This window comes from Microchirus variegatus, assembly GCF_963457635.1.
Source record: "Microchirus variegatus genome assembly, chromosome: 3".
NCBI lineage: Eukaryota > Metazoa > Chordata > Actinopteri > Pleuronectiformes > Soleidae > Microchirus > Microchirus variegatus.
In genome coordinates, this window is record NC_139804.1 from 19035282 (window position 1) to 19050826 (window position 15545).

The 15545-nt window shown below is 40.9% G+C and overlaps 1 protein-coding gene across 1 annotated transcript in view; it reads right to left on the reverse strand.

Moving 5' to 3' along the window:
* Nucleotides 1-195: 195 nt before the first annotated feature.
* The window catches only part of usp32 (ubiquitin specific peptidase 32), a 52198-nt gene continuing 36848 nt past the window's right edge, over nucleotides 196-15545 (reverse strand). The window contains exons 17-34 of the mRNA XM_083886189.1: nucleotides 14895-15052; nucleotides 13812-13893; nucleotides 13587-13661; nucleotides 13022-13160; nucleotides 12832-12937; nucleotides 11912-12085; nucleotides 10717-10891; nucleotides 10475-10626; nucleotides 9499-9610; nucleotides 9190-9389; nucleotides 8849-9033; nucleotides 8546-8632; nucleotides 7963-8083; nucleotides 6541-6732; nucleotides 6176-6401; nucleotides 5616-6070; nucleotides 5438-5530; nucleotides 196-4152 (exon numbers count right to left, since the gene is read on the reverse strand). Coding sequence (XP_083742315.1) covers nucleotides 3979-4152; nucleotides 5438-5530; nucleotides 5616-6070; nucleotides 6176-6401; nucleotides 6541-6732; nucleotides 7963-8083; nucleotides 8546-8632; nucleotides 8849-9033; nucleotides 9190-9389; nucleotides 9499-9610; nucleotides 10475-10626; nucleotides 10717-10891; nucleotides 11912-12085; nucleotides 12832-12937; nucleotides 13022-13160; nucleotides 13587-13661; nucleotides 13812-13893; nucleotides 14895-15052 — 2906 coding nt within the window. The 3' untranslated portion in view covers nucleotides 196-3978. The remainder of the gene's footprint in view (nucleotides 4153-5437; nucleotides 5531-5615; nucleotides 6071-6175; nucleotides 6402-6540; nucleotides 6733-7962; nucleotides 8084-8545; nucleotides 8633-8848; nucleotides 9034-9189; nucleotides 9390-9498; nucleotides 9611-10474; nucleotides 10627-10716; nucleotides 10892-11911; nucleotides 12086-12831; nucleotides 12938-13021; nucleotides 13161-13586; nucleotides 13662-13811; nucleotides 13894-14894; nucleotides 15053-15545) is intronic.

Sequence of the window (15545 nt, forward strand, 5' to 3'; positions counted from 1 at the left end):
TCAGTTTATAATAAATTGATTTAAAATGAAAATAATTTTAAATACTGTATTTTCTTTATCCCCAATACATTCTACACACTAGACCTTTCAAAATAAAGTGCTTTACTCAGATAAATAATACAAATAAAACCATCTGAGTCTGCTGTCATTGTTTCCTCTGCAGAATTTAATTTGTTGGTTGGGTACTTTGTTACAGATCAACAGTATCACTCCATATACAACTACAAGTACAGCATTTTTGTACAGTTCATATTCAAATACATACTTTTCATTGGCTTATTTACAAAACACATTTTATGTACAGGTTTTTTTTATGTCAGTGCAATGTCACTTTCTTTTAAACAAACACCTATTTAAAAAAAAAGTTCTTTTAAATTAACACGTGTGGTTCAGATCCGGCAGAAATGAACTTAAATAATAAAAAGAGGCTACAGACAGCTCAGTAGTAGATTGCACTGTCTGTGATGAGGAATCAGTCTTTTGGTGGGTGGGGACAATGGAGGTGGGGCTTAAAAGGAAGGCGGGGCTTCAGATTTTAACCCCATGTTTTACAGGATCAGCGTTCGCACAGTTCACTTTTGTTGGGCAGAAAATCTTTGTTCCTGGAATATGAAAGATGTGCTGAAATGAAGCCCCACTTAAAACCTATTTATTTATGCTAATGCGGTTTGTTTTTTTGCCACAGGTGTGGTTTGATTAGCATCACACAAGTCACTTGAGGGCCAAAGACGAAGAAAAGAAAATGACAGCTATTGCACCTTTAAAAGAAGCAATTTCCAATCGAGTAGTCAAGCGACAAATCTTTAGTCAAAAAAAAATGTTCCCTTTGAGCCATGTGATGACAAACACGGACACAAACTGGACGTCGTCTACGGCTCGGTGCAAAGGATGGAGAGAAACAGGCTCACACACAAACATGTATAATGTATATATAAGCACGCGTATGTACATTCTCATTCGTTCAACAAACACACTCTGCAAAAGGAAAAGCGACAGATATCTCCCCATAATGACACCACCTTCTCAAAAAAAAAAACAGCAGCTAAAAAGGGGTGGACACAGAGATTCAGCTCCTGTGATCTAAAAAGACTAAGAGGAGAGCGACAGGGAGTCACAGTGATCAGAGTCCCACACAGCAGGAGCTCTGACACACACACACACACACACACACACACCTCTACACTCCACGCAGCAGAACGCAGGTTTGTTCGTTTTAAACTAATCTCAACAGTCAACGTCAAACCTTCAGATAAGATCAGCAACAGAGTATTTTTGTTTTGTTTTTTAGATTCAGCACGGGGGGGGGAGCAATTTAAATGACGGGTCCAGTGATGTAAAGAAGTGTTTTACGGATTTAACTACAGTCCAGAAACATGCTTTAGTTCAACAGATTCAAAAGACTTTGGTTCTTTTTTTAAAAGTAGAAACAAACAGCAAACTTAAACCATACGTTATATTCATAGAGAAGCACAGTAATGGTGTGAAATGTCTTAATCGTGTCCTTTAGTCACTCTTTAAGTAATAAATATTTGAATTACTATATGGATTTACCATACAACCTGAAATGTATGACTGGTCTGTTGTCAAAATAGGGGTTATTTTAAATGACCTTACTAAAAAATATAAGTGAACACAGTCGCAGTCACAGCTTCTCCTGTACCTAGTACCACATCACCTTTTTTTGTTTGTTTGTTTGTTTGTAGGAACCTTAAAATGACTTTAAACGCACACACGCACACACACATATCATATTACAGAGAAGAAGTCCTAAACAGACTTTGACAGGATTGGGTCCATAGGATCCGTCAGGGCCAGATTTACCCACTGGAAGGCCCACGCACAAACAGTGTGGGGGGAGTTAGTTTGTAAAGAAAGAAAGAAACATAATTAAACTATTTATATTCAGGAATACAGACGATATGTCAAGTAAAAATACTGAAGGTATTCGTCTGAGAAAGTTGTGACTAAACGCACATTTTGATACATTTAATATTGTGTGTTGTGAGTATCACGTGTCTTATGTTTATGCGTTGACATAAAGCAAAGACTCTGTTAAGCACATTATATTTCACACACACAATATCGGAGGAATTAAAATAGTGCGTCACAACACAACTTCCCCAATAGTAATGAAACTACATTTCGACACTGAAATGAAACGGTCATTTTCCTGGGCAAAGACAGTCTGAGTCCCCCGCGGAGGACAACGGAAATCAAGTAAAGCATTTTATGCCGATTTGTTGTGTTAGTGGTTCTAAACATCAGCCACAGTGGAAAAACCTTGTTGTTTGACTGTCAGTGTTTGGTCTTGGCAACATGCTACAGGTTTACCTCAGGGAACTCGAGCGTGAATGGAGGTGCTACAACTGACCACACCCACATGTGAAACATGCTTGAAACCACAGTCAGTAAAACGCTGCTTTACAGTTTTAACAATTAAGAGGGAACTTCACACATCAGTGTGTTTACAAGTTAACACTTCTACTGTACGCTTGCTGATTCTTCCTTTACAGTCATTTTGGCTGAAGAATACAGTTTTAAGTGTATGGGCTCATGGATTTAAAAACAGATCTCTGCTGATTTTCATGTTTCTTTGAAGCTAATTTAAAGGCAAATGTCCAGGCTAAGTGTCGGAAGTAAACTTGCATTGTGGGTAATATAGAAGTCAGGTTTTCACTAGAAATTTGGATGTATGCAATAAAAAAAAAAAAAGGGTAGTAGTTTTGGTTGTTCTTGCTACAAATATTTGGGCTCAGTGGTGTGATAATACATCAGTCAAATGAAGGTAAAACCTTTTCTGCTTTCTTATTGTGGAAAGTAGTAACCTTTGAGTTACATGAGTTTAAATGTCAATAGCTGAGAAATGCAGTGAGAGAAATTTTCATGTGAAGATGAGCCTGACCCCAACTGGCTCCTGCCTTAAAATAAATCATTTTTTTAAAATGTGCAGTATTAAAAGAGGAAAAAAAAACATACTGTATATTATTCTTTGAGTATGCTTCTTCTGAAATCATGGCATCTGTGTTCAGCAAACCATAAATGCTCGTAAGAATCATGATCTGAGTGAGTGTATGGAAACAAACACGTCAACATTGCACTAATAACCATGGACATTTGGCAGCTGAAGGTTCAAACCTAATTTCATCAGGATCTGTGTGAGTATCCTAAGATGGCGGTGTTGATGTTTTTGGGCGTCCTGAAATGTGTTGTACCACGTATATAAAAAAAGGAAGCATTTACATATTATTAATACTGTCACAAGTGTTTAGGGAGCAGTTGGCTGACAGGCTGCAAGACGCTATGAGGTAGCCTACGACTCATAATTTCTTTATCGACACTATCGCTTTTTAAAGTCTCTGTGACATCGACATTTTAATATTACTTTGACTTGTGGCATCAAATATGACATCATCACAGTAGGGTTTTGAAGCTTTGGACCTTGTTTACACTTGGCATTAAAACTGTGCCCAATTATTGGCCTCGCATTTACAACTAGAATTCTTTCAATGGCCTTGTAATTTTCTTTCTTCACTTCAAATATCTGGGCTCAGGTCACACATTTAGTCGTGTCTGTTTTCAGTCTGACATCATAAGTGATAAATGCACAACAACAAAGCGACCTCACTTTGTCACTTGGCCACATAGGCATACATTCAGAGATGTGTTAGTATGCAAGTTTATGTTACATGTGTGTTATGGCTAGGGTTGTTCACATGAGGAGGAGGAGGAATTTGAGCAAAGTGCACCAGTTTAGTGCTTTCACCGGGGCTTCACTGTCACCTTGGTAAACCTTTGCACTAATCCATGTTTGTGATCAAGTGTAGAAAGTGCTGCGACGCATCCCTAAACGCAGAGAGCTCAGTCTGACTCCAGTCATTGTTCCTCAGACTGATCTGAATATCTGCTGCTTCCTGCTCAGAGCAGCAGGGGGCAGCACAGAGCAGATGTAGTGCTGGCTGATGGAAGACTATGGTGCCATCACTGAAGAACACAGTATTTCTTGTAGTCAGACTCAAAGTCTTCGTCCATGCTACTAGTGTCAGCCATCTTTTTGCCGTCGATCTTGGGCAGGAACTGGGAGTAGTTTACACCTTGCTGCTCATAGAACAGGATGTAGGCAGAGTCAGGGTCGACCTCTTCAGAGTGCACTTCCTGAAGATAAAAAAGGAGAGTGAAATGGTAGAGATTTTGGTACTGTGCTGCCACAAGAAATGAGACAATGCAGTGTTTCCCAAAGGGTGTGTCATTGCCCCCTGCACGGCTGTAAAGGTACTGCAAGAGGGTTATTAAAAATATATATTTTTTTATTTCCGCAATTAAAATTAAAATAACAGTAAAATATTTATGATCAGTTTCAATCAATCCGACCTTTTCATTAAAAGTCTGTGGACCTGGTCAGTTATTTTTATGTGTTATATATAATCACTGCTGTTGCACATCACTAAAATCTGTGGAAAAGGATCATGTCTCACTGCTGATTTTGACAAGAACAAATTACTTTTTAGTTATCCTTGTGTGTCTCTGTGTAAACTGTACAAGAGTCCATGTGGTAATGAAATATGCAGTTAAATGGGATGGGCATTTCAACCAAAAATGCAATTTGAACATTATTGAGTATTATCTAAATATTTGTATTTTTCTGTCCCCTCATCCTGCTGCACTGCATGTGCAGGAATAGCCTCTCTCTCTCTCTAAATTTAAGATGGACTGCCCTTTACATAAAAACCAGGCTGAAATATCAGTGTTTGTAAAAGCCCTGCCACTAACCGTGACCCTGGTAACAGAGCTGCGCTGCAGCGCTGAAAAACTGCAGGAACATCCTGCTGTGTTTTTAATGGAAACATTACTTTGACCTGTCTGAGCTGTCAAAGGAAATCCTCCTCCTGAATCTACAGCATAGCACCACAGGTTTAAAAGTGAAAAAACAGAAACCTACAATGACTCCATACATCCTGTCGCACTCAGAACTCACATGACCAGCAAGATGATGTCATTGATATCTTAATAATTTACCTTTTTAACATGATCAAAAAACACTTAAGATCAAGAAGAGATCCCTGCACCCTCTGCATGAGCCAGTTTCTTCTGCTCCTGTTCTCTGGACTATATGATCATGTATCTTCTGTGGACTCATGATTAGGTGCCTTCACTGGGGATGTCCCCGGACCGCCATGTTGTTTTTGTTTGTTTGTGTTTTGTTTTGTTGGGACAGTTGTATGGAGCAAGTGTGTATAGAATGTTAAAGTTGCTCTGACAGTGTATGTTTGTACACTTCTGTAACATTTTACTAATTTCTCTGTGGTTATATGTTATTGTATTTCTCTTTTACAATAGAAAATTCAATAAAGAGATTGTTAAAAAAAAAAAAAAAAAAAAGATAATAAGAGATCCCTATTAAATACAAGCACAGGAACTGTGACTGAGTGCTCTGTCTTACCTTACAGCTGCTGTCATTGTAACAGTACCACTTCTCATTGGGGTTTTTGGCATATGTCACATAGTGGCCTCCTCCCATGATTCCTGAATGACACTGAGGAGATAAACCACACCAAATCTCTCCATCTCTTTCAAACCGAGAGCCTATTAAGTCAACTACCTGCATGACATTGACTTACCGATATTGCATAGAGGTTGTAGACGGCGTCCAGACACATGTTGTCTCTGTGCTGCAGCAGCGAGTTGTCAGGATCTATGCAGCTCTCAGTGCTGCAGTCTGAGCTCAGCCCGTTGCTGTCACCGTTCATCAGGACCACATCACAGTGGCTGCTTGCCGCCTCTGTGCTGCACAGTGACTCAGACATGTTGGCCTCTCCTGAACCAGTGAGGCCTGTTGCCCCTGCTAATGTGCTCCCCTCTGTGTCCACCTGTGGTGCACTCTCCCGTGGCTCAGCCTCAGGATTTGTAGCTCCATCCAGGCTCTCTTTGCTGTTAGAGAGGCGGTGTCTGCTGCCCAGCTGAGGCAGACGTAGCCGGCCAGGCCTGCGGCCACCACTGTTGCTCTTTGGGCTACTGGAGGGGCTGCTGGTCCGACTGAGAGAAGGTGCTGACTTCCTGCTAGAGGCAGGGGAGGCTGTTGAGAAACCACAGGGAGATGTAGCTTGGTGATAAAGTGCTCATTCTCGTGACAGTGTCAGTGCAACTCCAAACATACAGAACATTGAACATCATGTGGTACCTTTGGGGAGGTTGCAGAAGCCAGCGGGAGCAGAGATAGAGGATAGATTGTCATCTCCAACCCTCAGAAGATCCTCACTCTCACTGCGGGAGTGGAGGCAGTGCTGCTCTCGGTCTCTGGGAGCCAGGAAGGCGCTGGGGTCAAAGTTCTCCCGTGGGAACTTGACGATCTTCTGGGATTTGATCCAGCGACCATTAACAAACTGGAAGCGCTTCAGGTGGACAATCTGGTGAGGAGATGCATCACAAGGATTTATTTATTTTTTCCAAAAAACAAACTGTTATAACACTGAAAACCACACAGAGCCCCACGCACAAAAAAACAACACAAGTTCAGGTGTGACAAAGTAGGAGAGTTTCACTGACCAGAATGGGCGGCAGTCTCCAGAGATCTAGTTTCTTTGTGGCCAGTCGATGGGTCTTGCACTTGGAGCAATAGTAGAGCTCGTCTTCTCCCAGCTCCTCCTCACTGGTGAAGGCCTTCAGACAGCTGTCCAAGCTGATGGGCTCAGCTTGGGCCCGGCGAGACTGCTCCACACTGCAGTGCTCCTCCACGATCTGCAGGCAGAACACGATATAGTCATATGATTAAAGAGAAGATGCATTACGGTTCTTATGGGACTAAGAGACTGTTTTCAGTGCAGTGAAGGACATGTGCTTGTGAGTTATGGTCAAAACGGTGTTAAATGACACTGTGGCCCTGTTCACAGATCCCATCACAAGTGGACTGTGTTCAGTTAATCTCTAAATGCCCTGAATATGTTTCCTGTGACCACCTGTGATAGAATACAACTTCCCTGCACTGTAAGCAAATACACACAGATGTTGTTTCTGTTTGCAAACACCAAATTACATATGTATATAGCCAGTGTGAGCATAGATATATCCGTTGTTAATGTGTTTAAGTGAGAGAGAGAGAGAGAGAGAGAGAGAGAGAGAGAGAGAGAGAGAGAGAGAGAGAGAGAGAGAGAGAGAGAGAGAGAGAGAGAGAGAGAGAGAGAGAGAGAGAGAGAGAGAGAGAGAGAGAGAGAGAGAGTGCTTATATTAAATTGGACAGAATAGCACGAAAGGGGGAGGAAGCATATGATTTTGACCATTATAAAAAAGTAACATTTGTTAATCAGCATTGATTTAATGGAGGTTTTCAAATAATAACTCAAGGTAGACGTTAAAAAAAAAAAAAAAAAAAAAAAAAAAAAAAATGTGCATTAAAAAAAGTGAGAAACTGCAGCCGGTCAGAGGAATTAAGATGAGGCAGCTGCCTTTAATGCATTCCAAGGATTTAGGTTCACACAAGCAAAAGAATGTGGCCACATGCATCCCTGACCACCTCTGAATGTGGTATGTGTGGTAAGACCAGGTCTAAATTATGGGGTCAGTGCCACAGTGCCTTTGACCTCAGACCATAGGAACAGCTTATACGATTGTGAATAAACGTGGCATCTCCAATTGTAAAAGGTGGTCAAGACTAAAATTAGAAATGGTTAGCCTGAGCAAGTAGTGACTAGTGTCTGTCTTTGATCTAAGGTATGTGTGTGTTTGTTCTTGTATGGGTATTTTTGTGAGGACCAATACCTACAGCATATACCTACAGAAGTGAGGACAATTTTGGTAAGTTGAGGACATTTTGCTGGTCCTTACAGTCTGACACCCCAAAAATGGCTTTTTCAGGGCTAAGACATGGTTTCAGGGTTAGGGTTTGAATTAGGGTTGGGTTAAGCACTTAGTTGTGATGGTTAAGGTTAGGGTAAGGGCTAGGGAAGGCATTGTGTCAATGAAGAGTCTCACCCTCTCCTGAGAGGTCTGGTAGCGGAGGTGCAGTGCAGTAGGGTCCCAGTCCACAGCAATGTAAGCATTCCCAACAGAAGCTCTGTCCTCTGAGCATTCTATTGTACAGCCTCGACAGAACCTGGAGACACAGACACACAGATGCAGCTGCAGCTCATAAACTGACTTCAGCAACAAAATCTAGAAACTAATACTGTATTTATGTTCCTTAAAAAATGGAAAACAAACTAAATGAAAGTATTCTGGTCTACATTTGTGCAAGAAAGTTTTCTGTTTTTCCACTTAGTGGGAGCACTGCATACCGAGGTACAATATTTTCCACTAACTTCTTGTCTATTTACATCCATTTCTAAAGCATTATAAGCAACTATTAAGAGATGCCAGGTATATAGTTATACCACTTTCTCAAATTACAGGTGGAAAACTGTAAAAAACTGTGAATTGATGAAGAGGACACTATTCTCATAATAGATGTACTTATAAACATCAAATTAATAGTGAAGTACTGAACTAACTACAAAGTACTACTAATTTGGCTTATGATGACATGGAAAATATAGAGAATATCTCAAATAAGTCTTACCTGTACCAGGGACACCAGGCACACGAATTGCCATCTTTACCTACGACACGTAAAGTGAAGGGATACTGGTAGCCCATACTGTCATCACTGCAGGTTAGTGGCGTGGAAGAGAGAGAGTGAATAATTTACTTATTATCTACACTAAAAGAATTTTGAGTTTTCAAAATTTACAGTCAAAAAAAACAACATATAACATATAACAACATAAAAAAACATATTAATGTGGACTTATTCTCAGACAGGGCTTGAGTCTCAAGAACTGTTGACAGTGAATGTACAAAACCCCCCCAAGCCCAAGCGTACCAGTCCTGGGCGTGGTTGCTTGCTTCCTGTGGGGGCAGTGGGCTGGCCAGTCGGGACACTTGGATCCACACAGCATCGTACAGGTCTTTCTTACTGGTGTGGACAGTGCAGGGAACTATGAGGGGCATGCCGAACAGACTGGGCCGGTTCTTCTGAGATGATAGGAAGTACAGCTCTGTACGCATCTGCGAATGGACAAATTACATGTAAGAGCTAGGACTCAATTCTCAACTAACAAGCAAAGCAGCTGTTACAAAAAGTTACACAAAGTAATGGATAAATCATTTCTAATGGTAGAGAAAATTTAAAAGATAAAAAATGTAAATTATGTCCATTCTCACCATCTTTCTGTGCATAGCGATGATGTATCCAATAAAGGGGCTTTCCTGCACTGGTGTGCTGTGTCCGTTAGAGACCGCACTGGACACAGTTATCTCTGAGTTGCAGGGAACCATCATGCTGGGCCCACCGTTAGGAATGAGGCAGGGCTTATTGTCCAAGTGACCATTAGGAGCTGAGCCGTTAGCAACAGGAGTGATGTCTTAAAAATTTGGAGGAGAAGAAGGCAGAAAGAAATAGTGAATGCAACAGTGTATGTCAGACAGATGTATGATTCATGCAAACACAAAAAAGTGAGTGGCTAAGCTCACCTGTCAGTGTGGGTGAGGTCAGTGATGTTGGTGAACCTGGCACCGGGACCTCAAAAGCACACAGGAAACCGTTTACTGACAGGCGAACCTTCTGGTTGTCCTGAGGGAAGTTCTGCAAACATGGAATCCGTACATCAGTCTGCAGAATCGCTAACATTAACAGTCAGTATTGCAGGTGGAAATGACTAATCGTGCAGTAAAAGGCTAACAGACACAGAGATTAGAAACAAACAAATGCACACCTTCCAGGTCAGTAGTTAGTAATCAAAGCTACAAACACTGCACATTTCTTTTAGGCAAATTAAAATATGTGGGTCAGAAAACAGTTTCTCCTCATGATTCTCTTGTGTCTAACCTGTTTGAATAGTCCACTGTGAGATGCAGATACACAACCAGTGCCCTACACCTCATGTGTCAGAAAAAACCCTCCTGCAGAGCTGAACACCCATATTACTGCAGAACATAATATAATTATGTCTGAAAGATTTCTGGTTCTTTTTTGACTCGCCCTCGAATTGCTATGTCTTTGTGACATTCTCAACAGTGGACATTTCAGCTGGAACCACTTTGATATTTTTACAGCTTTCTATACTTTTTGCTGTACTACATCTATTGACCTATTGGTTGATACCATGGGGAACACAGGCAGAAATGTATTGTGAGCAAAATGTAACAGGCCAACAAAGAAGCTGAGAGCAGGAGAATGGTGAATTAGTGTGAAAAGGATTCCTGAAGTGCTGCACTACACAGAACATCCTAAACAACAATAAGAGGTGATGGTACACCTTGTAAGAGTTAGTCAAGCTTATAATGGAAAAATTATTTAAAACATTTTTTAAGCCATTTTGCTTCTACTGTAACTTCTACTTGTAAATGTAATATTCAATTGTGTTGCATTGCCCTGATAATATCTTTCCCTCTGTGTTTTCAGACATTTGTTTGTGCGATTAGTAGTGCAGTGTGTGAGTCTCTGTACCTTGATGTTGGAGTTGTGGACCTCAGCCAGGAGGATCTGCTCTGGCTTCAGACTGCACAGTTCGCTCAGCTGTTTCTTCAGTCCTGTGTATTTCTCATCCATATTCAGTCTCAGGCCAAAGCGCACAGGTGTGGAGCCATCCAGCTTAATGACTACAAACACACATCAACAAACACCATTCAGAATTTATCACATTGTTAAGATTCACGTTTAGAACCTTAGTGCCTGTCCTCCAGTCTCACCAGTGATCTCCAGATGCATGGAGCTGTCCATGGGCAAAGGTAGAGAGAGGAAGTTGAAAGGGTCAAAGCGAGCGCTGATGTGGCCGCACGTCTTACATTTCACCTGGGACTTGAGTTGACCGTGGAACAGGTCCACCACAATGGAGCGGTTCCTGCGCAGGTGGTTCTCCCATGCCTAGAGACATGCATAAAGTGACTAGAAGGATCACACAACATTAATCCTGCAAATCCCATCCCTCAGGACAAAGAGAACATCAATAGAGCTACATTACCAGTTTAAAGCTCAGTTGATGTACCAAGTGACTATATCGACTGCTCGGCTCACATTCTCTGACTTTCTGAGCGGACACCAGTGGATATAACAGCTCATTACCTCAGAATACCTCCAAGGAGACCTCAGCTGATTGAGAGGTCTGATACTTAAGCTACTTTCAGACATGCACTTACAGTAAGTCCGGACATGCTCCAGAAATTGTCAGGAGAGGCTGTATGTGAGAGCACAAAGGTCCGCAAAAGTAACTTCTAGTGTTCTCCTGCAAGCCTCTTAGTCATTACTCTGTATAATGAGCCAGCATGAGAACACAGCAGGAACAGATTTGGATAATTCACAGTGAATGAGTGGGTAAGTTTCCTGATCTCCTGCATGTGCAAACCGGGCTCCATCTCTCACCTGAATGTTTCAGACAGTGCTCTTGCTCTGACTCCGACTGCTGGATTTGTCACATGGGACCCATAATTTGTTCATAACAGCACACTATCTTTTGGATATTTTCCAGAGTTCATGTCTAATAATGTCTTAAGAGCCAGAGGGGCCAATCCCACCTATTTGGCTTTTACATTTTGTCATCCTCTATCCTGCACCGGAGTTAATAAATCAAAAATGTCTGCTGCTGCATAAAATACAATAAAAACTGCAGAAACAGTTTTGGGGTTTTTTGGGAGTTGGACACAAAACTCAAAAATATCATCACATATAAAGTCATTGAATGCACCACTATGTTGTCCCGCTACTCAGATGTTTGGTGAGGTTTACTTTGACACTGAAGGACACTTATAAATACTCTAAAGTCGAGGAGTTACAATGAGAATATATTTGTTCTTATGATATCTCAACACTGCCATCCTACATGTTTATATTCTCACCATCCTGGAACATTTTTTGATCAGTGAGTATGTGATCAGTGGAGTGACTGACCTCAGAGGCCACCTCCCAGTCGGGCCGACCATCACTGTCCTTCAGCTCCACATAGGGTTTCTCATGAACTCGGTTTAGATCTTCATGAAGACCATCCAACAGGAAGGCCAGCAGCTCCTGAGAGTCCTGCTGCTGGAAACCGTTGAAGCGCGGGGCGTACTTTGCTATAGTCCACTGGAGAGGAGATAATGACATGACGAATATGACATAATCAGGTCCTTTAGCTTTAGCCAAATTAACACGCTTTGAAGCTGTCGTGAGGTTCACACTGCATGAGTGACCAGCGATGTGGTATATATGCAACATGATCCTTCACCAGGAAGAGCCACTAGTATCTTTCATCACAAACATGTGGTCATAAAACCCATGATGCATGACATTACTTAAAAACTAGACTTCATTTTGTACCGTTTCATGTCTACAATTCAACCACTGAGTTTGTGCAGGAGCTGTCCATGCTATCTGTCACATTATTGATGTGCCATTTCTTTTCTTTTTCTTTCTGCCCCTCCTTTTCTCTAATTAATCAAGTGTTGTTTCCTGTTCAGGTGTCAGGGACTGTTGGCCTGTCCTGTTCTGCAATTGGCTGGAGTTATCACAGATTCAGATCAAATGTCCAGCTTCCTGGTAATGAGATAGAGGCTGAGCCACATCGGGGGAGGCGTTAGCGCATCTCTGCACGACACAGCTTTCATTATTTCACAAGTAGCAACTGCTGACCCACAATAACAAGCTAATTAGGGATGATTGCCTTCGAGTTGCAGAACAGATCTGTGACCAGATCATCAGGCTATGTGAACTTAACACAAAGACAGCTATTGAGCAGAAACTAAAACACTCACAACTTAAGACACACATGCTGTGAATGGCAGAACAACTAGAAACACTCAAATAAATGAACATTTCATGAGACTGCTCACTCTGAGTTTGAGTGGAGCCACGTTCTTCTGAGTGCCACTCCACAGCTCCATCACCAGGTCACCATAACACTTGGCCATGTGACCTCGCATCCCAATGGGATTGGTTCTGTTGATGTACAAAAACAGGCTGGTTAAAAAAAAAGGTTCACAACAACGATGGGCAGACTTGTAAAAGAAAGAAAAAAAACACCTGTTAAGCTCATAGAGGTGTTTCCCTGAGATGAAGTACTCTGTGAGAGGCTTGGTGTTGCTCACACACTGAATACTGGAGTTCATGAAGCAGGTGTTGCCAAGGTTACTGAGACCAGTGGCTCCTTTCTCTGTAGGAACTGGGTTTGGAAAAAGGGACATTCTGCTTAGAGTTACAGAAACATGTGAACGAGGAGTTAAAATCATGGGTTCGGAATAACGAATAACTACATTATTCACCGTTGCTTCAGGGTGCGGACATGTTAAAGCAATACAGAATAATAACCGAGGAAAAAAACATTCTCCCCCTTCTTACACACAAAGAAAACTTGATAGTGATTTGATTTGCAATATACATTCTTAAGTCAAGTGTCAGTTAACAATACAAATATATAAATAAAATGTTTGTTAGGGTTGATAAAGCAAAATGTGATATTTTAAAAGGGTTCTGGGAGTGGGTAGATGACCACCAGGTGCCAGCAGGACCCCTTCTACCAAACCCAATTACCTTCAGCTCCTCAAGGACGGAACTAATGTCAAAGTATACAAGTGTCTGTTTGTGTTACCTTTGTGTCTGTCCATCTTACTGCTGTTGGCAATGAAAGACATTTCCTCAGGCCAGCTCATGTCTTTGTTCCTGACTGTGGAAGAAGAGTAATATAATGTCTCATTAAAAACCATTTTGCTCCAACTTTCATATGCCAGTCCTCAGAATGCCCAATATCAAAGGTAGAAATTGGAAGAAAGTTTAGTAATTTATAAGATAAATATAATAGAATATATTTTCTTACCTTCAATAACTAGCTGCTGCTCATCGTGGACCTTCAGACTTTCCAGGGTGTGATCTTCATCATCTAGGAGGGTGAGGTAGTTCTGCACAACAATCAGAACGCATGGTGAAACTAGTCATCATTTTAATATATTACAACTCAAGAATAATTACTCTGATGTATTTCAATCTGCATTGGTTCATTTTAAAAGTACCATTAACCATGGTTGTATTTACCCTATAGGGAACACTAAAAGATAATTATAAGCTATTCTTTATAGATGCTGAATCAAATGTGCTGTGCTGGAATATTATCTGACCTAAATATGGGATAATGTAATTTAACATGAATAAATGCTGGAACATGCACAACATAAGCACTATTTTGAAATGACTTGTTGATAAGGGACCCGATTAAGAGAGCCCTACATTGAGGCCCTCCAGATGATGTTGTGGTTTTGTAACCACATCATTTAAATTATTTATTCATTCAAATTAACACAAAGCATTTAGTAAATATCTAACACATCTGGGAGTTTTGGGGCTCCTGGAGTTTGCCAATTTTGTTCGATGCAACATTATTTATTCTATTGTCAATTACATTTTTATTTTGCATAACTTTTTAAGTCACAACATGTATAATCTGAGGCAAAGACTGGCATTATTTTACATTTCACATTGAGTGGCCACCTGACAGAAGCATTAGCAATCAGACAAAGGGTCACATGCCTTAGGGAACCGACTGACCACAGGCTGAGATATTTGAACTATATTATTTCAGAACCCTGTATCTGTCTTTGGAATTAGTGCAATGATACCATTATTACCAGCTGGTTCCTGCCACAGAATTACACTGAGGCCCTTGTAGAAGGTGTTGTATATTGTATATTGTGTTCACATTAATCATATTTCAAAACAACGCTGTGATAATGCAGATTAGCAGAAACAAAGTGAACATAGAAAACTGGTCTGTGAGGGAGTGGGGAAACAGACTTGACAGACCAACATCCTTGTAAAGTGCTTTTATCAAATATTGGCTGACTACCTGATATTGAGTCCAGCAGATGAAAAAACAGTACAATTAATAGTGAACAGTTTTGCCCACCTCACTGATGTAGAGCCAGAGTCTCATGTCCTCCTCTTTGATGCGAAGTCTCTGGGATAGGTAGAAGTGGATGTCCTTGATCGTGGCCATTCGGCTGAAGCAGCCAGTGTAAGCCAACACCCTCTTCAGAGGAGCGTTAGGTGATGGCACAGAACCTGCTGGGTTGTAAGAGCAAAGCAAGCCATTTTGAAATGTCTCGATTCAAATCATTATGTCTAAAATGTGAGCAGGAAACTGATTTGTTGCTATGGCATCCACAATCATGGTGTTTTGCAAAAAGCTTTAAGATGCAAACTGCCTCTTAAAACACTAACAGCAGCGTTCAGTTGACTGAGGATTAGTTGTAAGGAAGCAGCAAGAAAGGGCCATTTTATCAGTCAGTGCAAATGTAATTGGTCAATCAACTTAGTGGACTTAGATTGGATTAAATCAAATGCAAACCAATCAATATTAGTCCTGTTAAATCAATACAAAATCTTCACTTCATTGATATTGATCACTGATTAAATTCATGATCTTGACATCAGATTTTTTTAAATGGTACAAAGTAAATCAATACACCTCATCCATCATCACAGACTTACCATTCAATTATAACTCAAAATGAACCATCAATTGCTTTTTAAGTTCCACCAATTCAAGGTTGCCTCA